Source organism: Castor canadensis, chromosome 2, assembly GCF_047511655.1.
Source record: "Castor canadensis chromosome 2, mCasCan1.hap1v2, whole genome shotgun sequence".
NCBI lineage: Eukaryota > Metazoa > Chordata > Mammalia > Rodentia > Castoridae > Castor > Castor canadensis.
The window spans coordinates 141827383-141847777 of NC_133387.1; the positions used below are offsets into that span (position 1 = coordinate 141827383).

The 20395-nt window shown below is 38.6% G+C and overlaps 1 protein-coding gene and 1 pseudogene across 2 annotated transcripts in view; one reads left to right on the plus strand and one right to left on the minus strand.

Moving 5' to 3' along the window:
* The window catches only part of Tmod3 (tropomodulin 3), a 65713-nt gene that overhangs the window by 39218 nt on the left and 6100 nt on the right, over window positions 1–20395 (plus strand). Inside the window, exons 4-9 of one of the 2 annotated variants that reach the window (XM_020162039.2) lie at window positions 6860–6982; window positions 8036–8125; window positions 10767–10897; window positions 12644–12751; window positions 15259–15402; window positions 18179–18323. In XM_020162039.2, the coding sequence (XP_020017628.2) occupies window positions 6860–6982; window positions 8036–8125; window positions 10767–10897; window positions 12644–12751; window positions 15259–15402; window positions 18179–18323 (741 nt within the window). The remainder of the gene's footprint in view (window positions 1–6859; window positions 6983–8035; window positions 8126–10766; window positions 10898–12643; window positions 12752–15258; window positions 15403–18178; window positions 18324–20395) is intronic. The other variant, XM_020162040.2, reaches the window with a different exon arrangement.
* Window positions 14652–14745, minus strand: LOC141421055 (U6 spliceosomal RNA; annotated as a pseudogene).

Sequence of the window (20395 nt, forward strand, 5' to 3'; positions counted from 1 at the left end):
ACATAATTACTTACACAGATAGAACAGGCTTTGACAGAAAGCACGGCTCAAACCAGTCAGGCTAAAGGATGACATTCACACCAAAGAGGGCAGATTCTGGAAGGGCATCTTTGTTTTGACCCTATGACACGTGCTTGATACTGCATTATTTTCACTAGTAATATTTATTCAACAAATGTTTAGTGAGTTTGTGTTCTAGAAAGTGAGCTAGAAAGACACTACAAGGAAAGGAGAACCTTTACTTTGGGACTGCTATAGTTTAGATCTTAAATGGCCCGTAAAGTTCCGAGGTTTGGTCCCTAGGATAGTGCTGCTGGGGCCTTGTGGGGGTTCTTAGAACACTGTGGAGGCAGGAGGTGCCCACAAAATGGGGTTGTAGGACCCAGACCCCTTCCTCTTCCTTCTCTACCCAGGATTGCCCTGGAACCATGATCCTTCCAATCTCAGCCTCCTGTGTAGTTTGGGATGACAGATGTGCACCACTGCACGCAGCTGTTGATTAAGATGGGGTCTCATGAACTTTTGCCCTGACTAGCCTCAAACCACAATCTTCCCAATCTCAGTCTCTTAAGTAGCTAGGGTTATAGGTGTGAACCAGCGGCACCTGTCTAGCCCCTTAGTTTTTTCTAAAAACATCTTTACTGGTAAAGATGATGTAATGGTAATTCCCTATCATAAAATTTTCCCATTTAAGATGTATAATTCTTACTATTATTATAAATTTTTATTAGGATATATTCAATATACAGAGCAGATTCATAGTCCCCTTAGACTTATATTGCACATTATTGCACATTATTTACATTGCCTCCATCATCTCTCATCCCCAGCCCCCTTAAGGTATATAATCCAGTAACGTTTAATATAGTCATAGGATTGTGCAACTATCCCCACCATCTTTAGAACATTTTCATTACCCCAAAAGAAAATCCTGTACTTACTTGGAGTCAGTCTATATTCCCCACTCTACTCCTGATTCAAGGCAACCACTCATTTACTTTGTGACTCTAAATTTGCCTGTTCTGGACAGTTCATATAAATGGAATTACTCAGTATGTATTTGTGACTGTTGTCTTTCACATAGCATAAAGTTTTGGAGCTTCATCTGTGTTGTAATGTGTGTCATTATTTTGCTCCTTTTTTTTTTTTCCTTCTTCCCTGGAGGTTGAACCCTCATGCATGCTAAGCATGTACTCTAACCACTAAGCTACAACTCCCATCCCTTCATTCCTTTTTATAGTTGAGTCATACTCCATGTGTTTATTATTTTGTTTAGCATTCATCAGCTGTTGGACATTGGAATGTTTCCAGTTTTTAGCCATTATGATTATGTCGCAAGGAACATTTGTGTACAGTCTGCTGTAGTCATGTTGTCGTCTGTTTATTTACACACCTAGAGATAGAATCCCTGAGTCATATGGTAATTGTGTTTAACAATTTAAGGAACTGCCAAACTGTCTTCCAGGGTAGCTGCACTCTTTTAAATTGTCAGCAGTAAGGCATGAGGGTTCCAGTTTCTCTGCATCCTCACCAGCACTTGTTGCTTTTTTATTCTTGGCATCTTAGTGAGTGTGAAATGATGCCATGTTATATATTGCTTTTCTCGCACTCTTTTTTTGCAGTGCCAGGGGTCGAACCCAGGACCTCACACATGGCAGGCGAGCACTCTATCATTAACACCCATTCTTGATTTGCATTTCAAGAATGCCTAATAATACTGAGAATTATCTTTCTGTATGGTTGTGTTATCTTTACTATTGACTAATAAGCATTCCTTATGTATTCTAAAACAAGTTCCTTCTCAGGGACATGATTGGGAAAGCAGTTTCTCCCATTTGGTAGCTCGTCTTTTCACTTTCATTTGCCTCACAAAGGTTTTAAATTTGATGTAATCCCATTTATCTATTTTTTTTTTCTTTAGTCACTTGTGCTTTTATTATCATCTAAAAAACATTGCCTGTGGGGCACCAGTGTCTCGTGCCTGTAATCCTAGCTACTTGGGAGGCAGAGATCAGGAGGATCAAGGTTCAAATCCAGTCTGGGCAAGTAGTTCACGAGACCAGACACAAAAAAGGACTGATGGAGTGGCTTAAGTGGTAGAGCACCTGCCTAGCAAGTGTGAGGTACTGGAGTTCAAACCCCAGTATCATCACTAAACAAGTAAATACATACATACATACATACACACATACATTATGTACCTACCTAACTATGGCTTAATTCAAGATCATGGAGGTATGCTCTTATGATTTTCTCTAGGAGTTTTAATAGTTTTAGCTCTTACATTTACATCTATAATCTGTTTTAAATTAATATTTATATATGATGTGAGATAGTGGAGTCCAATTTCATTTTTTTGCTTGTGACTCTCCAGTTGTCTTAATACTATTTGTTGAAAACATTATTCTTTCTCAATTGAATTGTCTTAATATCCTGTAGAAAAGTCAATTGCCCATAAGTGTAAGAGTTTACTTCTGATTCTCAATTCTATTTCATTGATCTAAATGTCTTTCCTGTGTAGTGGGTTACACTAGTTCCCTGATGTACCATAATACTGTCTTTATTTACCATCACTTTTTATTACAATTTGAAGTTGTCAAGTGTTAAGTCCAGCAGCTTTGGTTGTTTTCAAGATTGTTTGACTATTTTGGGACCCATGGATTTCCATATGAATAGAATATTCAAAACAACTTGTCACTTTCTGTAAAATACCCAATGGGGATTTTGAATTGATAAATTGATAAATCAATTTGAAAAGAGCACTTAGATTTTGTGTTCATAATACTAAAAACTTAATTTGTTTACTTCTCTAAACAATGTGTATGAACATTTAAAAATAGTTTCTTACAATGTGTTAGTGTTAAACTAATCGTGGAGAAAATACTGAAGTTATTACAGACACAATATTGTATAGGCCAAATATGTATATTGCAAAAATTTCTGTATACAGAGAAATTATTCTGGAGGGAGAGTGTGAGGACAGGCCCCACGCTACATCAGGGCTTTTTAAAATTCTGTATCAGAATTTCCAGAGGTCCTTGGGAATTGTGTTTTGTTTTGTTGTGTTGTTTTATCTGATGAGATTAGTTTTTGTTTGTTTGCTGTACTAGGGGTTGATTTCAGGACTTCATGTTTGCTAGGCAGGTGCTTTTATTTTTCGAGCTATTTTGCTAGCTTCAGATTCATTTTATATTTGTAAGAATTCACTAAAGTTTATGGATGGGAGAAAATTAGATATGAATAATGCCTATTAAGAAATGTGGGTTGAGGATTAGAAAAATAAACATCTTACATTTTTATAATGCCTTAGATTCTTTCAGTCCCTTCAATAAGATATGGGCAGCTATTTTGCAGCTTGTGGTTTTCTTTTTTTTAGTCAACAAGCACGAGCTGATCATATATTTATAGTGTACAACATGTTGTTTTGATATATGCACATGCTTTATGTACAGTGGTGGAACAAGCTGTCTAACGTACACATTACCTTCCCGTGCTTCCATTTTTGTGGTAATAGCTTGTGTAACTTAGTCAGTGAATGCCGTAATCTAGTGGTTCTTAATTGTGGCTGCTATGCATTGGGATCCCTAGAGTGCTTTTAAAAATTTAGGTGCCCGGGCAGCAGCCAGACCAATTAAACCAGAAGCTCTGGGGATACAACTAGAACATCAGAATTTCTTAAAGCTCCTCAGCAAATCAAGTATGCGTCCAACATTTAGAACAACTGCCATAGACAGTTGAAAGTGCAGGTGAGATTGAGCCCAAGAAAATGTCATTTCCTGAAATGGCAATTAAAGTCATACCCCCTGAACTCTATGGGCCATTTTGGGGTGGGAGGTGCTGAGGTTCAAATCCAGGCCTTGTGTGTGTTAAGCACACTGCCTATATGTCACTTTAATTGTTACAGTACCCACTGTGAATAGTACTGTGGAATCACTAGGACTTAATGCTTTGGGTTTGCCTTTATTTGTGATCCAATCACAAGAGATCACCTAATCATCAGTGCTCTAAAATTTAGTAGTAGGAAGATCAGTTGTGCACACCATCATATAGATTGGCTTTTGTTTGGCTGGGGGAGGTCTCCTGCTAAAAATAATTAAGTTTATAAGTCATGAGTTTATTGAAAGAAGCACTGGTGTAAGAGTTATGTTCTTAGTATTGGCTCTGCTCATGTAACTTTGAACCAGCACACTTAAATTATATTTTATAAAGTGAGGCCATTGGACTGGAGATGATCACCAAATTATTTATTCAACAAATGCGATTGCCTTCTGTATTCTAGGCAAGGATGCAGACATGAACAGAACAGAGACCTTGCCCCTGAAAAGCTCATAGAAAGTAGACACCAGCTAGGTGTCTTCAACACATAAGCCACAATATTGGCCATAACAACCAAAGCAAACAGAATAAGCTACATTTGACTAGTACCTACCATACTGGTTAACACAGATAATGAGCCAGGTGTGTATAGTGAGCAAATAGAAATGTGGCTGATGTGACTTACTTATTTAATTTTTGTACTGGGGTTTGAACTCAGGGTCTTGGAATTGCTAGGTAGGGGGCCTGCCACTTGAGCTGACTCTAGCTCTTTTTTGCTTTAGTTATTTCCCGGATAGGGTTTTGTGTTTTTGCCCAGGGCTGGCCTCAAACCATGTTCTTTCTACCTCTCCTTCCTGCATAGCTGGGATTACAGGTTTGTACCACCATGCCCCACTTGTTTGTCAAGATGGAGATCTTATTAACTTTTTGCCCAGGTCAGCTTTCAACCTTGATCTTCTTAATTAGATGGGATTACAGATGTGCACCATTGCACTGGGAGATGGCTAGAGTTTTAATGAACTTAGTAGTGCGGCTTGTGGCTATTGTATTGGATGGTGCAGCCCTATAGACAGTGAGACTGCAGTAACCACCAACTCTTTCTAAAGGTGTTACATTTAGTGCTAGAATGTTAGCAAAGGAGGCAATGGAGAGGAGCTGAAAGAAACTGCCTAAGGCATGGGCTGTCAGCTAGGGGAACAGAGCAAGGAGAAGTCTTCTCCAGGCTATCCACCCTTCACAGAATGTAGAGCAGACAAGACAAGCATTGCTGTCAGTCAGAAGAAATCTCTCAGAGTTCACAGAAGAGTGGGCAGCTCAGTAAAGCTCCAGAATCTCCCCAGGGTCCTACTCCCAGGCCTTCCTGATGGGAAGCCTCTGGCCATGTCTTCAGAATGTTTAAAGCTAACAAGGAAGCAGCTCAGCTCTGACCTAAGGCGTGCTCCTCTCTGGGAATGAATACCATTTCCTTTACATCTGTTATACTTGTATATGATCCATAGTCAAGAATGTAAATCGTCAATAGAAGACCCAGAGATGACCCAGATATTGATGTGATTAGTCAGACACTTTAAAATAACTATGATGAAAATAACAATTTGATGCAGAAGATATGCTGGATGTGTGAGGACATAGGGAATTTTTAGCAGAGACTTAAAGCCAGTTAAAAGAAGTAAAAGGAAACGCTAAAAATTTTTAAAATACATATTATCAGGAATGAAGATCCTTTAGATGAGTTTAGCAAAAAAACACCTGGTCAAATTTGTGATAACACTCTGTATTATGGAAGGATTTCTTATGGTTACACTGATACTGGCCTTGAACAAGAAGTAAACAACCTTTACCACACTAAGTATAAGCCCATAGTCATTTCCTTTGATAGAGCATTTCATAGGTTCATAAGGCTATGTAGTCTCACTTATTTTCCTGGTAGTTTCTTTACTTAATAAAATTGGTACTTTAAATTCCATACATAAGGCTTTCCAGATAATTTGGGTTAAAATTTTCACCAATTTCCTCTTAGGGGAGAAAGCAGAGACAACCTTGGTAACCTAGCCCCTACCTCATGCAAGTCACATCTTGGGTCACCTAGTGCCACAGTTACATCAGTGTTTTCATATTTCAGTCTTGTATAATATATGGTAATAAGCTTACTGACTTTCACACAGTAATAAACTTTCCGTTTTCAGGATAATGAATTTCTGAAGAGGTAGTCTTGTTTGTGTCCGATGATGCTTAGTGGAACAATGATCAGAAGTTTCAGAATACCACTCAGGATATAGAGAAATTTCCTTGCAATTAGAACTTGAATTTCTGGACTCATAAGTGCCTCTGCCATCCCTCAAGTGACTGTAGCAGTTTGTTGCTTAAGAAATAAAACAATAAAAAAAAAAAAAAGAATAAAAAAGTAGATTCTGGGCGGTTGGGTTTTTTTTTTTCCCTTTGAAGTTTTGTGAATTTTCTGTTCGTTGATTGATTGATTAAAACAGGGTCTTAACTGCCCAGGCAGGCTTCGAACTTTCAGTCTTCCTGCCTCAGTCTCCCGAGTGCTGGGATGACAGCTGTGAACCATTACACCCTATCTCATTTAGTGATTCGTTATTTATAAAGCAATTCATAATTATGAATTACTAATTCATGATTAGTAATTAGTCCAAAAAGAGCTGAGCATGGTGGTGTATAACCTGTAATCTCAGTACTTGAAAGGCTGAGATGGGAGGATCATGAGTTTGAAGCCAGCCCAAGCTACATAGTGAGATGAGACCCTGTCTCAAAAAAATATTTCTTTTGCTCCAAAAAGAGCCTATTTTTATTTCTACAGATAAGGAAGGTTCTCAGTTGTCTTTCCTTCCAACTTGTACAACAGTATTACTGTGGACACTCATTAAATCCATATCAAAGAGGAAGCTAAACTACTGAGAATGTTCATCTTGACCTTCTGTTTCAGTTGCACATGCTTTTTTTTAGTAAAGCCTGTTAGAAGAGTAAAAATGGTAATGAGTCAATAACAGTAGCAGTAGAATTAACAAAGTGTTTCATTTTACAGGGAAAATATTTATCCCCAAACAGAAACCTGTACAGACTTTTACAGAAGAAAACATAGCTCTGGATCCAGAGTTAGAAGAAGCTTTGACAAGTGCTTCTGATACAGAGTTGTCTGACCTTGCAGGTACCTCCTAAAAATTGATCTTAAGTGAGTGTGAGATGGAGAGGGGAATGCCAGCACACGCCTGTGTACATTGTACAAAATGCTTGGTTGGCCTAGCAAAGTTGCATAAGTAACCAGATATTTGCCTTTATATTTTATACACTAAATCTAACGTGATAATTTCTTATAAGTACTCTCAGTGGTGACATTTTTGCACTAATAAAAGTTATTGTGTAGTTGACATCTTTGAAAGATTCCAGTTGAGGTGGAGTGTCACAGCTAGCAAAGGTAGGGTATTCCTTGAGGGACTGGTGGATTTGTTAATGGTACCTTCATCGGAGTGAAACGGGCCCAGGGTATACTGTGCTTCTGCCTTAATTGTGAAAATAAGGATATCCAAATTGTGGAGAGGGATATGAAAAGCAAAAACCAAGTTTATTTTCCCTCTTTAGTGTCATCTTTGAGAGATGGTACTGTGTTCTTAAATACAAGAATTTAACAGTACTTTTCATATTCTAGAATGCACACATAACTTAATGATAACAAATGCAAAGATAAGGAAGGTCAAGTTGAACCTGTCTTCCCTGTGGCATTATGAGCTGCAAAATAGATCTTTTCTGTTTTCTCTGTGAGCCCCGGTGGAGCTAAGAATAGATTTGCCTTTAGGGTTAGGCTGGCTCAAACTGTGTGTCTGAATTCATAAAGTGGGGAAATGTAAGTTCAGAAATGTGGGGAAAATAACACAGATTTTTGATGAAAATAAGATTGTAGGGGAGTTTTTTTTTTTTTAGTCACTTTATTTCCCTTCTTTTTTTGGCTCTAAAAATCTGTATTTAATTTAGTAGGAAGATGTTTGGAGAATGTCAAAATTACTGATAGAAGTGTTTTGCAAGCTTGGTGCTGTGGCTGCACCTGTAGCCCCAGCTACTTAGGAGGTTGAGGCAGGAAAACTGCCTCAGCCCAAAAGTTCTAGACCAGCCTGGACAACATAGCAGGACTCCATCTTTTAAAAAATGAAGTTTAAAGTGCACGGACATAAAAATTAACTTTATCTTTCCTTTTCTATGTTTATAGCTATTCTTGGAATGCACAGTTTGATAACAAATACGCAGTTTTGCAGTATAGTGGGAAGTAGTGATGGTGTTGACCAAGAACATTTTTCAAGTGAGTATTTAAAATGCCTTATGGATTCCAGCCTTTGTTAAATGTGTGTCAACTTCAGTATCTATATACCAGGTATTACACCTTACACACGTGTACTTAAACTTGAAATTACAGTTTGATCATATTAACAGACAGCCACTGAAATATTTTGTGTGTTGACAAAGGTAATAAGAGCTACTTTCACCACAGTAAATAATACTAATGATAAGCAGTATAAAAACTAGGCAAAACTTAGGGTTGTTGGGGTGTGTGTGTGTTTTACTTTGTTTTTCTGTTTGTTTTGCAGTGCTAGGAACCCAACCCAGGGCCTCAAGGTAGCTGGGCAAATGTTCCACCACTGAGCTGCATCCCCAGCCCAGCCAAACTTATTTTTTATTGACATTTTATATTGGTGTCACTGATTTTTTTTTTTTTTTTTTTTTTTTGGTGAGACTGGGATTGAACTCAAAACAGGCGCTCTACAACTTGAACCACAACTCCAGTCCAGTGTTACGAAGTTTTAAGAAAACAGTAATTCTAAAACAGACACTATATTGTAAATCGGATTCAGGAGAAACCACAAAAACTATTCAACCCCTAAATGGCCTTAAACAAAGTTTATTTGTTTTTAAATTCATTTATAGAGTGTTTTTAGTTTCTCAAGGTGATGTATGCTTTCATAGGATATTTAAGCGGTACGTTAAGTGTATGTATGTAGTAAGAAGTAAAAGTGTCTTGGCCAGGCTCAGTGGCTCACGCCTAAAATCCCAGCTACATGCAAGCAGAGATAGGAGTGTAGTAGTTTGAGACCAACCTAGACAAAAAGCGAATTAGACCCTATCTCAAAAGCAAGCCTGGTATGATGCTTCAAGTCTGTAATCTCAGCTAAGCAGTAGGCAGAGGTAGGTAGGATTGCAGTTCAAGGATGGCCCTGGATTAAGTGTGTTAAGTCCATAAACAAACAAACAAACAAACAAATCTTGAGGTGTAGCTCAAATGGTAGAACACCTGCCTTGTAAGTACAAGGCCCTGAGTTCAAACTTCAGTACTGTCAAAAAAAAAAAAAAATCATCTCTATTCCACAGACATTATTCCCCCTACACCCTTTACCATCACTCTAGTGTTAACAATTTCTTCTAACTTGATTTTTTTAATATATTACTGGTTAATTTTTTTTAGCAAATTCACTCTTTAAACACCTCCATTAGTATATATTAGTTGTGTTGGGGGGTTCGTTTTGACATTTCCGTAAGTGCTTACAATGTCCCTTGGTTAGATTCGACTCCTCTATCATTCTCCCTCATCCCCCTCCCCCTTTGGCTAACTTTTAATGCTCACTCTGCGATATTCCTCGTGTGCACATCTCTGGAATGTGGATTTTTCTCCCTAATCCTCACAATAGCTCTGTGGAATAGGTATTATAATTCTCTTTAATTTGCATATGAGGAAGCTGGGATTTTAGAATGATAACTAGCTCAGTTTCACACAAAGTAGGAGGCAAGGGTTGATTCCATGCTATATACTATGACCATTCAGCAATGGATCGTGTTTTTCTTTTTCTTTTGCAGTACCAGGGTTTGAACTCAAGGCCTCACGCCTGGTAGGCAGGTGCTCTTAGGGCTTGAGCCACTCCTCCAGTCCTGGATCATGTTTCCTAGTTAGTACACACAGATCTATCTCATTCAGACATCTGTGGAACATTCCATTTTATGATGTGCTACAGTTGGCATTCCCCCTGGTTGACTTTCTATTTTAGAGATGTTTGAATTAATGAGAATGAAGAAAGAATAATGTACTGTTCTCCTAGCTTCAGCTATTTTTTATTTGTTTTCATTTTGTTTTGCTTCAATATTGTGCCAGCCTTGTTTCATCCATCCGTCTTCTGTGTCCCTCCCTACCCTTTCCACTTTTTTCTGTAATCCTGCTCGTTTGTGTCACTTCACCCATAAACATTTTTCTATTCATGTCTCTCACAAATAAATACTTTTCTTTTAACATAACCACAATTCTGTTATGAAACTTAGAAGTAATGATTCCTCGTGTCACCTGAAACTCATTCCATGTCCGTATTTCCCCCATTCTTTCAAAGATGTAATTTTATGTTTGGTTCAGATTTATACATTGTACTTGGTGGTTTGTTTTTTCATTCTCTTTTAATTTCTAAACAGCTCTCCTCGACTTCTCTTCCCCACTTTTTTTTCATGCCATTTTTTCAAGAAGCTTGATTATTTGTCAAACAAAAACTTCCGCTTCTGGATTTGGATGATTGCAACCCCATGGTGTTATTTCATGTTTTTCATCTCCTGTGTTTCCATAAACTATTATGTGTAGTGACTTCAGACTCAGGTGCAGGGATTCACTGTTTGAGTTTTGAGGGATTTTGACAAGAAGGCCTCATAGGTAGTGATTAAATCATATCAGGAAGCTTATCAAGCTCGTCCTCATCTTTGGGGAATGTGTTAGGATTGATCAGTGGAAGCCAGGCCTGGTGGTACACACCTGGGAGGCTGAGGCAGGACAATCAAGAGTTAAAGGCTAGCCTTGGACTACATAGCAATATCATCTCAAGGAAAGAGAGATTACCAAATTAATATATATATCTATCTGTGCTCATAGGACCAGCCAATCAGTCAACTCTTGCTACTTTCACTTGTTCCTATAGATATAGTAAAAGGTGAAAAGATTCTTCCAGTGTTTGATGAGCCACCAAATCCAACCAATGTTGAAGAGAGTTTAAAGAGAATTAAAGAAGATGATGCTCGGCTTGTTGAAGTTAATTTGAACAACATCAAGGTAAGAATGTTAAGCATATAAGACTTGACAGTAGAGCTTCAAAGTGGCTTCCTCTTTTGTTGAGTCGGTTGAACCTAGCAATATGCTAATGCAGGTTCCTTAAGTTTTACAAATTAAAGTATTATAGAATATAATTTTTTTAAAGTTTATCATATAAAAAAGTAAGCCTTACAGTAAATCTGACTTTTAAGATCTTTAGTCCTTTGGGTTGTTTGTAAAAATCAGGGTTTCTTAAGCATACTATTTATGTAGTAAAAGTCTCCCTTTTAGTGTATAGTGCTGTGAGTTTAACATATGCATGCAGTTGTACCACCACCACCGTCAGGTATAGAGCATACTTGTCACTCCAGAAATTCCTCATTCCCCTTACAGTCATTCTCTGCTCCACCCTCTGCCCTGACAACCACTCATCTGTTTTCCTTCATCATTTTGCCTTCTCCAGAACATCATGTAAATGGAATCTGTAGTATGTGGCATTTGGAGTCTGGCCTTTCCACTTAGCATAACATATTTGAATTTCATCCATGTTGTTGCAAGTGTCAGCACTGTGTTCCTTTTCATTGCTCAGTAGTCTTCCATCGTGAATATACTGCAATTTGTTTATCCGTTCTTCAGTTGAGAGAGAACATGGGTTACTTCCAGTCTGAGATGACTATGTATAAACCTTGCATACAGGTTCTAGTGTGAACATATTATTTTTATTTCTCTTAAGCACATAGAAATAGGCTTTCTGGGGTTTTATTGGGTTTTAAACAGTGCAACTTTTCCTTGGAATAAGGAAAGAAAGGTGGAGAAGTGTATAGGTGTAATGAATTAGCAAAGATTAAACTCAGACTGTCTTGGATATTGTCCATTGTATAAAGCTTCATTTCATACTCCTCATTTTAAATCTGAATTTCTCTGAATGGTGAGGTAGGAGGGGAAAGCATCTGGAAATCACATGAGCCGAAGAAGACAACCTCTGTGCTTTGTAGTGGGTATCCCTCCTGTGAGTGGAGGACAGGAAACCTTGGGGAAAATTTGTAGTTGAGCACTAATCTCGACTTTTTTTTTTTTTTTTGTGTCTCTAAATAAAGGTTAATGATCTGAGAATTGCCAGACTTGAAGTCTTGCTTACCAGCCAGAGAAATCAGTAACCTTTTGTAACTATGTTTCTCCTCCTTCAAGTGGTGTAGGGTTAATCTCTCATGCATCTTGTAAGCTAAGTGGCCCAGAGCATGTCATTGGCTTCAAGAGTCATACTCAGTAGAGAGGGACTCCCACTTCTCCCTCCTTGTAGGAAGTGGGTAACCAGGGGTTGGCTTCATGTACTAAAAATAATTATAAGTAAAATGGTAAATGTTTCTTTACCCTAAATGCTAGAGAAACAGTGCTGTGTTCTCGGTCAACAGTATGTGCCAATACACCAAAATGTAGACATCTAATAGATATAGAGGGGGGAATGTTGTTTTCATTTATATAATTATGTAATTTCTGAGTACATTTTAAAGCAAAAAGAGTAAGCCGGTTGTGGTAGTATACGCCTGTAATCCCAGCACTTGGGAGGTTGAAGCCGGAGGATCTTGAGTTCGAGGCCAGCCTGGGCTATATAGCAAGTTTAAGGCAAACCTGAGCTACATAAGGAAACCCTGTTTCCAAAAATATTTAAGACAAATAAGTAAAGGCAAAAATAAATGTATTTGATTAATGGGGCTGAGTCTCATGAGAACTAAAATGTAATAATGCTTTACATTATTGTCTTTTAAGAACATTCCAGTTCCAACCCTGAAGGATTTTGCAAAGGCTTTGGAGACCAACACTCATGTGAAGTACTTCAGTCTTGCTGCCACCCGGAGCAATGATCCCGTTGCTGTTGTAAGTACACTGCTGTGGGTAATGTCAAAATTGCACCTGCACACCTGGGTATATGACAGCATGGTTCAACCGTGATTTCATCAACAGAGTTTACTCTCTTTTTTCAATGTTGTTTTAGTTCAATATTAAGCAATACGTTAACTTGCTAGCCTTATATGTTTATTTTTTCCTACATTCCCTACATTTTTGTTTTGTTTTGTTTTATTGAGACATGTTCTTGCTATATAGCTCATGCTACCTCGAATTTGTGATCCTCCTGCCTCTGCCTCCCAAGTAGAATTATTTATTTTACTTTTTAGTGGCACTGGAGTTTGAACTCAGGGCCTCAACCTGCTAGGCAGGCACTCTTTCACTCAAACCACACCTATAGCCCTTTTTAAAAGCTTTAGTTATTTTCCAATAGGATCTCATATTTTTTGCCCAGGCTGGTCTTGAACCACAATCATTCTTCACCTTCTAAGCAGCTGTGATTTCAGGCACAAGTCACTCTGCCCAGCCTGAGGTGAGTTTTTGAAAGCAAACGGGGGCTGGAGGTGTAGCTCAATGGTAGAGTACAAAGACCTGGGCTCCATCCCCAACAGTACACCCTCACAGGGGTCACATAACATACACTGTTCCATAACTTGGTTTTTCACTCAGAGCACATTGAAATCTTCTACATTCTTTTAACATCTATAGAGAACTTCATTTATAGAATTATAGTTTTGGATTTTTATCAGATGCCTTTTCTGTTTGTGCAGAGATCATGTAGCTCATGTGGCTTTTGTCCTTTGTGAATACAGTGCATTAGCACTGCAGATTACTATGTATTAGCCCTTGCATCGCTTGGATAAATCCCCCCGATCATGGAATGAACTGTTCTTTAACTTGGCTTGAAGATATCACTGCCTTTGGTTCTCCTCCAGCCTCACTGCACATTCTCAGGCTCCTCCCATCACCCCACCTCCAAATGTGAGAGGGCTTGTCCCTCTCCTCTGCCTGCACTGTCTTCCTAGGGGCCTCACTTTCTTTATTGGCACAGATTATCCGTTTGCTGCAGCTTGTACCTCTGTTGAGCTCCAGCCACAGTCACACTCAGCTGCCTACTCAACAGCTATGCCTGGATATCTAGCAGACACCTCACCTCAGAGCCCCACACCAAACTCCTCACTTCCGTCCCATGCCAACTTCTCTCCCACTCTTCTCTCATTAAATAACAACTTCAATTTTCCACTATCCCAGGCAAACAAATGAGAAAAGAGATCCTTGATTTTCCTTTCTCACAACCTTAAATTCAGTCCTGTCCAGCCACTTATTACCATTTTCAATACTACTATCTTGATCTAAGCCACCATCTTGTCTTGCTTCGATTATTGCCATGGCCTTCTAATTGAGCTATCTTCTGTGTTACCCACTCTAAAGCCAATTCTTTATTTTGATATATTTTTTTAAGCCAATTCTTTACATAGCATTGAGTAGACTTTTTTTGGCACGGTGGGGGGAGCTGGTGCTGATAGCTCACACCTATAGCTCTAGTTACTTGGGAAGCAGACATCAGGAGGATTGCGGTTCAAGGCCAGCTGGGTAAATAGTTCTCGAGACCCATCTTGAAAATACCAACACAAAAAAAAGAGCTGGTGGAGTGACTCAGGTGGTAGAGTGCCTACCTAGTGTGAGATCCTGAAATCAAACCCCACTACCACCACAAAAAAAAAAGAGAGAGACTCCACTACCCCTCAAAAAAGAGTGATCTTTTTAAAAACTTCAGTAAAATCATCTCATTTTTACTCTTCACTTTTGAAGAGCTCATAGTCTTTACGTGAACAAGCATCATCTCCTTTACTTGCTCTTTTTTTTACTCTAGCTGTACAACCTTCAAATATGCAACACTCACACTCCCAAACAGGACCTTACTGAGTTCTTTTTAATGGAATGCTTCATGAATTTGCATGTCATTCTTGCTAATCTTCTCTGCATCATTCCATTTTTAGTGTATGTGCTGCTGAAACAAGCACTCAAATCAGGACCTTTGTATTTGTTCCTTCTGCCTAGAATTTTCTTCCTAAGAAAGTCCATGTCGTTTCACTTCACTTTATTGGAATCTTTGCCCAAATGCTCACTTCCAGGTGAGGCCCTCCTGACTACTGTGTAAAGTGACATGCCCACTCTATCCAGCACTCCCCATCTATCCTACTTTGTCTTTTTTCTTTTTGCCATCTCACTTCTACTTTGCTTACCCAGTTGTTTATTACGTATCCCCCCACTAGAATACCAGCTCCATCAGACAGAGACTTGTATGTTTTATTTCTCAAGCTCCAGAATAATAGGCCTAAATACTGAATAATGTACATACAGTTGGATAAAGCCACATATAGCAAGCTGTCTCTGTAGAAAGTACAAGTATGTAGGTGTTTGCTCCCAGCTCTTTCAAGTGTCCTGAATCCTGCATTGCCTTTCTTAAACTTGACTTTAAGCATGGTATTACCCATATCAAATTTTAGTCTCCACACATTTTATTCAATTTCTAGGCTTTTGCAGAGATGCTGAAAGTGAACAAAACTTTGAAGAGCTTAAATATGGAGTCCAACTTCATTACAGGAGCTGGGGTCCTCGCACTGATTGATGCTTTAAGAGACAATGAGACCCTGGCAGAGCTCAAGATTGACAATCAGGTCAGTGTTGTACAACAGCAACTTGAATAAAGCTACAGGAGTGGTGGGAGGAGGGCTGGCAGGGAGCCCTTTCAGAAAGATGATGGCTGAAAGGGGGTGAGAGACATTCGGAGCATCTAGGATATTAACTTAATGTATACAAACCTATATACAAAGCGACTCCTCCTAAGGGTTTTTTTTTTGTGTGTGGTATTGGGAATCAAACCCAGGGCCTCATGCCTGCTAAGCAAGTGCTCTACCACTTGAGCTATTCTCCCAGCTCTCCCTAAGTCATTTTATGCCTATTTTGAACTGAAAGGATTTTTACATGGGACACAGTCTGTCCTCTAATATTTTTTAGCTCTGTGGTAGCAAGGTCCATCTGGTAGACTTTCTGTGTCTGTAGAAGATGACAGTCCCAAACACACAGTAGACAAATAGTATGGACTGAATGAAAGAACAAACCACTGCAGTACCCACATTGCCCTGACCTTGTTGACCTTCTGTCAAGCCAAGTAGACACTGGTGCTCATGCCAATGCTGCATGACCCACAGCTAGAGGAACCTTAAAAGATGCAGAGAAATACACCTCATATTAGAAATGTTTCTGTCCAGCCGGGTGCAGTGACTGGTCTGTAACCCCAACTTTTCAGGAGGTAGAGGTTGGGAAGATGGAAGTTCAAGGCCAGCCTAAGCAAAAAGTTAGCAGGATCCCATCTCAGTCAGTGAACTGCCATCCCAGCTAAGCAGGAAGCCATAGGTGGGAGGATTGCAGTCAAGTCCAGCCCCAGGCAAAAAAAAGGCAAGTCATTACCTGAAAAATAATAAAACAAAAAAGGGGCATGTCTAAAGTGGTAGAACGCCTACCTAGCAAGTGTGAGGCCCAAAATCACAGTACTACCCCCCCAAAAGTTTCCATCTAGAGTGACTTAATTTTTTATTTGAAAAATAACTTTAAAGCAGGACTTGAGGACAGAAGTTGCACGTTTCCCCTCATATATGGAAGCTAGACCTAAAAGATACATAAATACATATATGGTCTCATATACATAGATATACACACATACATACATATAGCAAGAGCACGTGATTATAATAGTGGGTCTGTCTGCAGGACTAGGAGGAGGGGAGAGGAAAAGAAAATGATAGAGAAAGACACTGCATCTGTGTAGAGATGGCATAGCAGAATGCACTGCAAGCTGTTGAATAATGGGAGCAGGGCAATAGAGAAAGAAGCAATAAAGGGAGTTAAACTGATTAAAATACCAAATATACACATGTGAAAGACTGTGGCAAAACCCCATTTAACAAGCAATATATACACAAAAAATGAAATACAGGAAGGTAAAACAGACCCTGTCCTAGGGCGGGTACCAGTGGGAGCAGGGAGGATAAATATGGTGAAGGAGGGCAAATATGGTCCATGTATTTGTATATGTATATACAAAACATAACAATGAAACCTGTTGAAATATTTCTAAGAAGTGAAGAATGAGGGAGAAGAATGGAGAGGATGTATCTAATTAAGATACATTATAAGCACATATGTAAATGTCATAATGAAATCCCACTGTATAACTATTATATGCTAATAAAAATGTTAAAAAACAGAAAAGAAAAATAACTTCAGTTATTTGAAAAAAATTGATAAATGTCTCCCTCATTCCTTCAAAATAAATTTTGTAGACTATGAAGGTAGAAAAGAGGATTACTTCTTAAAATTTAGCCAGAATGCTTTCTAATCGGTGTTTTGAATTTTCTAATTGAGATATAATTTACATACAATTCCTAGTTACCATGAAATGGTTTGTAATATAGTTACAGAGTTTTGTAGCCATCACCACTAATTTCAGAACACTTTCTTTACTCTGAAAAAGAAAAGCCATACTCGGGAGCAGTTACTCTGCACTTAACACTCCTCCAGCACGTGCAACTGCTGAGCTGTTTAGTGTCTGCATTTGCCTGTTCTGGGCAGTTCATATAAATGGAATCATATGATACGTGATCTTTTGTGTTGGTTCTTTGACCTCTCATAATGTTCTGAAGGTTCATCCCTGCTGCAGCATGTATCGTACTCCATCCCTTGTGTGGCAGAATAATACTCGATTACGTAAGACAGCGTTTCCACTTTTTGACCATTAATATTCATGTACATATTCTTGTAAGAACATACATGTGCGATTACGTGTGTTTTGAGTTTATACCTAGGAGTAGAATTGCTGGGTAGTATGGTAACTATATTTTATTTTTTGCTTCTATACCATTTTATATTCCTACAGAAATGTATGAGGGTCCTAGTTTTCCCACACTCTTGGAAACCACATAGTTTTTGAGCCCGCATCTTGTTATGTTGCTGCTAGGTTCAGGCAGCCTCCCCAACTCAGTCTGCTGAGTAGCTGGTGGTGCACACCTGTAGACATGGCACTTGTCCAGCTTTTTTGTCAGACCCATCCTTGTGGGCACAAGGTAGTGTCTCGTTGTGGAATCCACACTTTTTTTTTTTTAATGTCTATATGATTATATACTGAACTTTTAAAAACGTGTTTGTTAGGGGCTGGAGGCATGGCTCAAGTAAGTGATCACACTATTGCCTAGAAAGTGCAAGGCTCGGTGTTTAAACCTCAGTACTGCCAAAAAACAAAATAAAAACAAAAAGCTTGTTATGTACATTGTAAGAATTGGGAAAATTTAAAGAGGCCAGAAGAATTAGCATATGCTTGAATGTCTTAGCCTTGATTTACCTAAAAAGTGTTTTTATCTGCTTTATTTTACTGTTTCTTATTTCTGATTCTTCCAGAGGCAACAGTTGGGAACAGCTGTAGAATTAGAAATGGCCAAGATGCTTGAGGAAAGTACAAATATTCTTAAATTTGGATATCAGTTTACACAGCAAGGACCCCGAACCAGGGCAGCAAATGCTATAACAAAAAACAATGACTTAGGTAAGACATATGCAGTACCAAATCAGATTTCTGGATTATATCCTTAGGCTAGTGTATTGGGGAAATGTTTTTTAACTTTTAAAAATAAATTTCAACATAGAGAAATTATTTTTATCCCTTGTTCCTAAAATCTGCACAGTTCGTTTTTATACTGATTCAGGTAAAGTTAAGCCAGATGGTAGTGATCATCAGGTCTGTGATAAACCAGGTTCCTGTGAAAAATGTATTTCATAGCTTTAAGTGAAACGTTCCTTAATAAATGTTTTTTTCTCAGTTATAAATTAGCCCTTATGTTACTCAAACAAAGATTTCAGCACCACAGGGAAGGTTTTTGTCCTTTTTATTAAACAAACCCAGATAGAAATTTAGCTTTATATGATAAACAGAACAGAATCATTATAGTTGAGACCCTTGTCTTCCAGTCATGGTTTGTAGATGTTTGTTAGCATACTCATCTCCTGAACGTGGTGCAGTTTGTCTTCCACAGGTCTCTGTCAGCCATCTCCCATTCCTTCCTGTGTCTGTTGAGCAGCTGAGGCTGTGTCTATGTGAAATAAACTTTCCAGCCACAGCTGAATTCATAAGTATGGCGCTTAGAACTTTGTTTCTACATGTTTCCAGACAGTGGCTCTTCTTTGAAATTATGATAGTACTTTTTTTGAAATTTTTTTGAAATTATGAAAGTATTTTAGACAATTAAAATAAGACTTCTCTAAAGGAATAGCATTTCAAAATGATACAGTTCTTTTAAGCTTTAGTCATATTTGAGTTTGCATTGTTTTAAAGTTTCTGGAGCAGAAAAAACTCCAGATCACTGTGAACAATATTAGTTCAACATTTTGCATGACTATACTTTCCATAGGAAATTTTTTCAAAGGATAATTGGTATTTTGGTGTATTATTGATTCTAGATGTCGTTTGTAGTCATTTTAATTGCATTAGCATTGGTTAACTAGTAGTTAGCTTCCATTTTCCCTCTTGGTAGTTAATTTTGGTTCACAGAGTAGTGTTTCTCAAGTCTGGCTGAACTTCATAAATAACCGAAGAATTTTTAAATCATGTAGATTACTGGCTTTCCTTCCCTTACACATCCCGATTTTGTCTAGAGTGGCACTTGGGCATTGGAGTGACTCCAGGTCATTCTGTTGTAGGCCGGTGACACTCACTGAAACCTTGTCTTGTTTCTCCAGTTAGAAGGAGGTATTTGAATTTCTCCGCCTGTTCTCTGTATCCCGAGCAGATGTGCCCCATATGCCTTCTGCTTACCACATTTGTTATACTTTTTAAATTGCCTTTTATTTAGTAAATTAGTTACATTTCATTGAAAATAATCTGTTTTCATGTTTAATACATGTCCATCTGTTGAATCCATACCTTTTAAAATCTTGCCCAACTGCCGGACACATAGTAGGTACTTAGTAAAAATGTATTAAGTGGGCTGGGAATGTACCTCAGTGGTAGAGAGCCTGTCTAGCTTGTGGAAGGCCCTGACTTCAATCCCCCACACCACAAAAAAAAAAAGTATTAAGTAAATAAATAGGTGGCTAAGTTCATCTCTGTTCAAAGTTACAGTTTTTTGGTAACTGAAAAGCCATAAACTAATCAAAAGTACCTTCCATTTTTTCTACTCCTCCACAACTCCACTACCTTAACAAATCCTAGAATGTGACCAACAGATTTGTAGCCCCAAGCATCTCAGTCCCCTGTGTCCTTACCAGCAGGCTGATACCCTCAGCAGCTGTCCCTGCAGGGACTGCACCGTGGAAGCTGCCTTTGCATGGTCTCCTCAGTTGGGCTCTTCTGCCAAGCTTATTGTGGCAGGCACTTTGCCCAAAGTTTTGTATGCAAAGAAATGTCCAGTGTTGGAGTTGGGGAGACGTAGGAAGATAGAAGCTGTGGGGAACAGATGAAAACAATTTTTCTAGGCTGCCTTATGTCACTTTGAGCAGTGGAGTGGCTGTCCATAGCAGTGTGGTATAGAGGATGAGGTGGCCATGTTGAAGAAGGCATATTCTGACACCAAGAAGAATTGAGATAAAACCAACAACTTTGTGCTGGGAGTTCTGTAGACT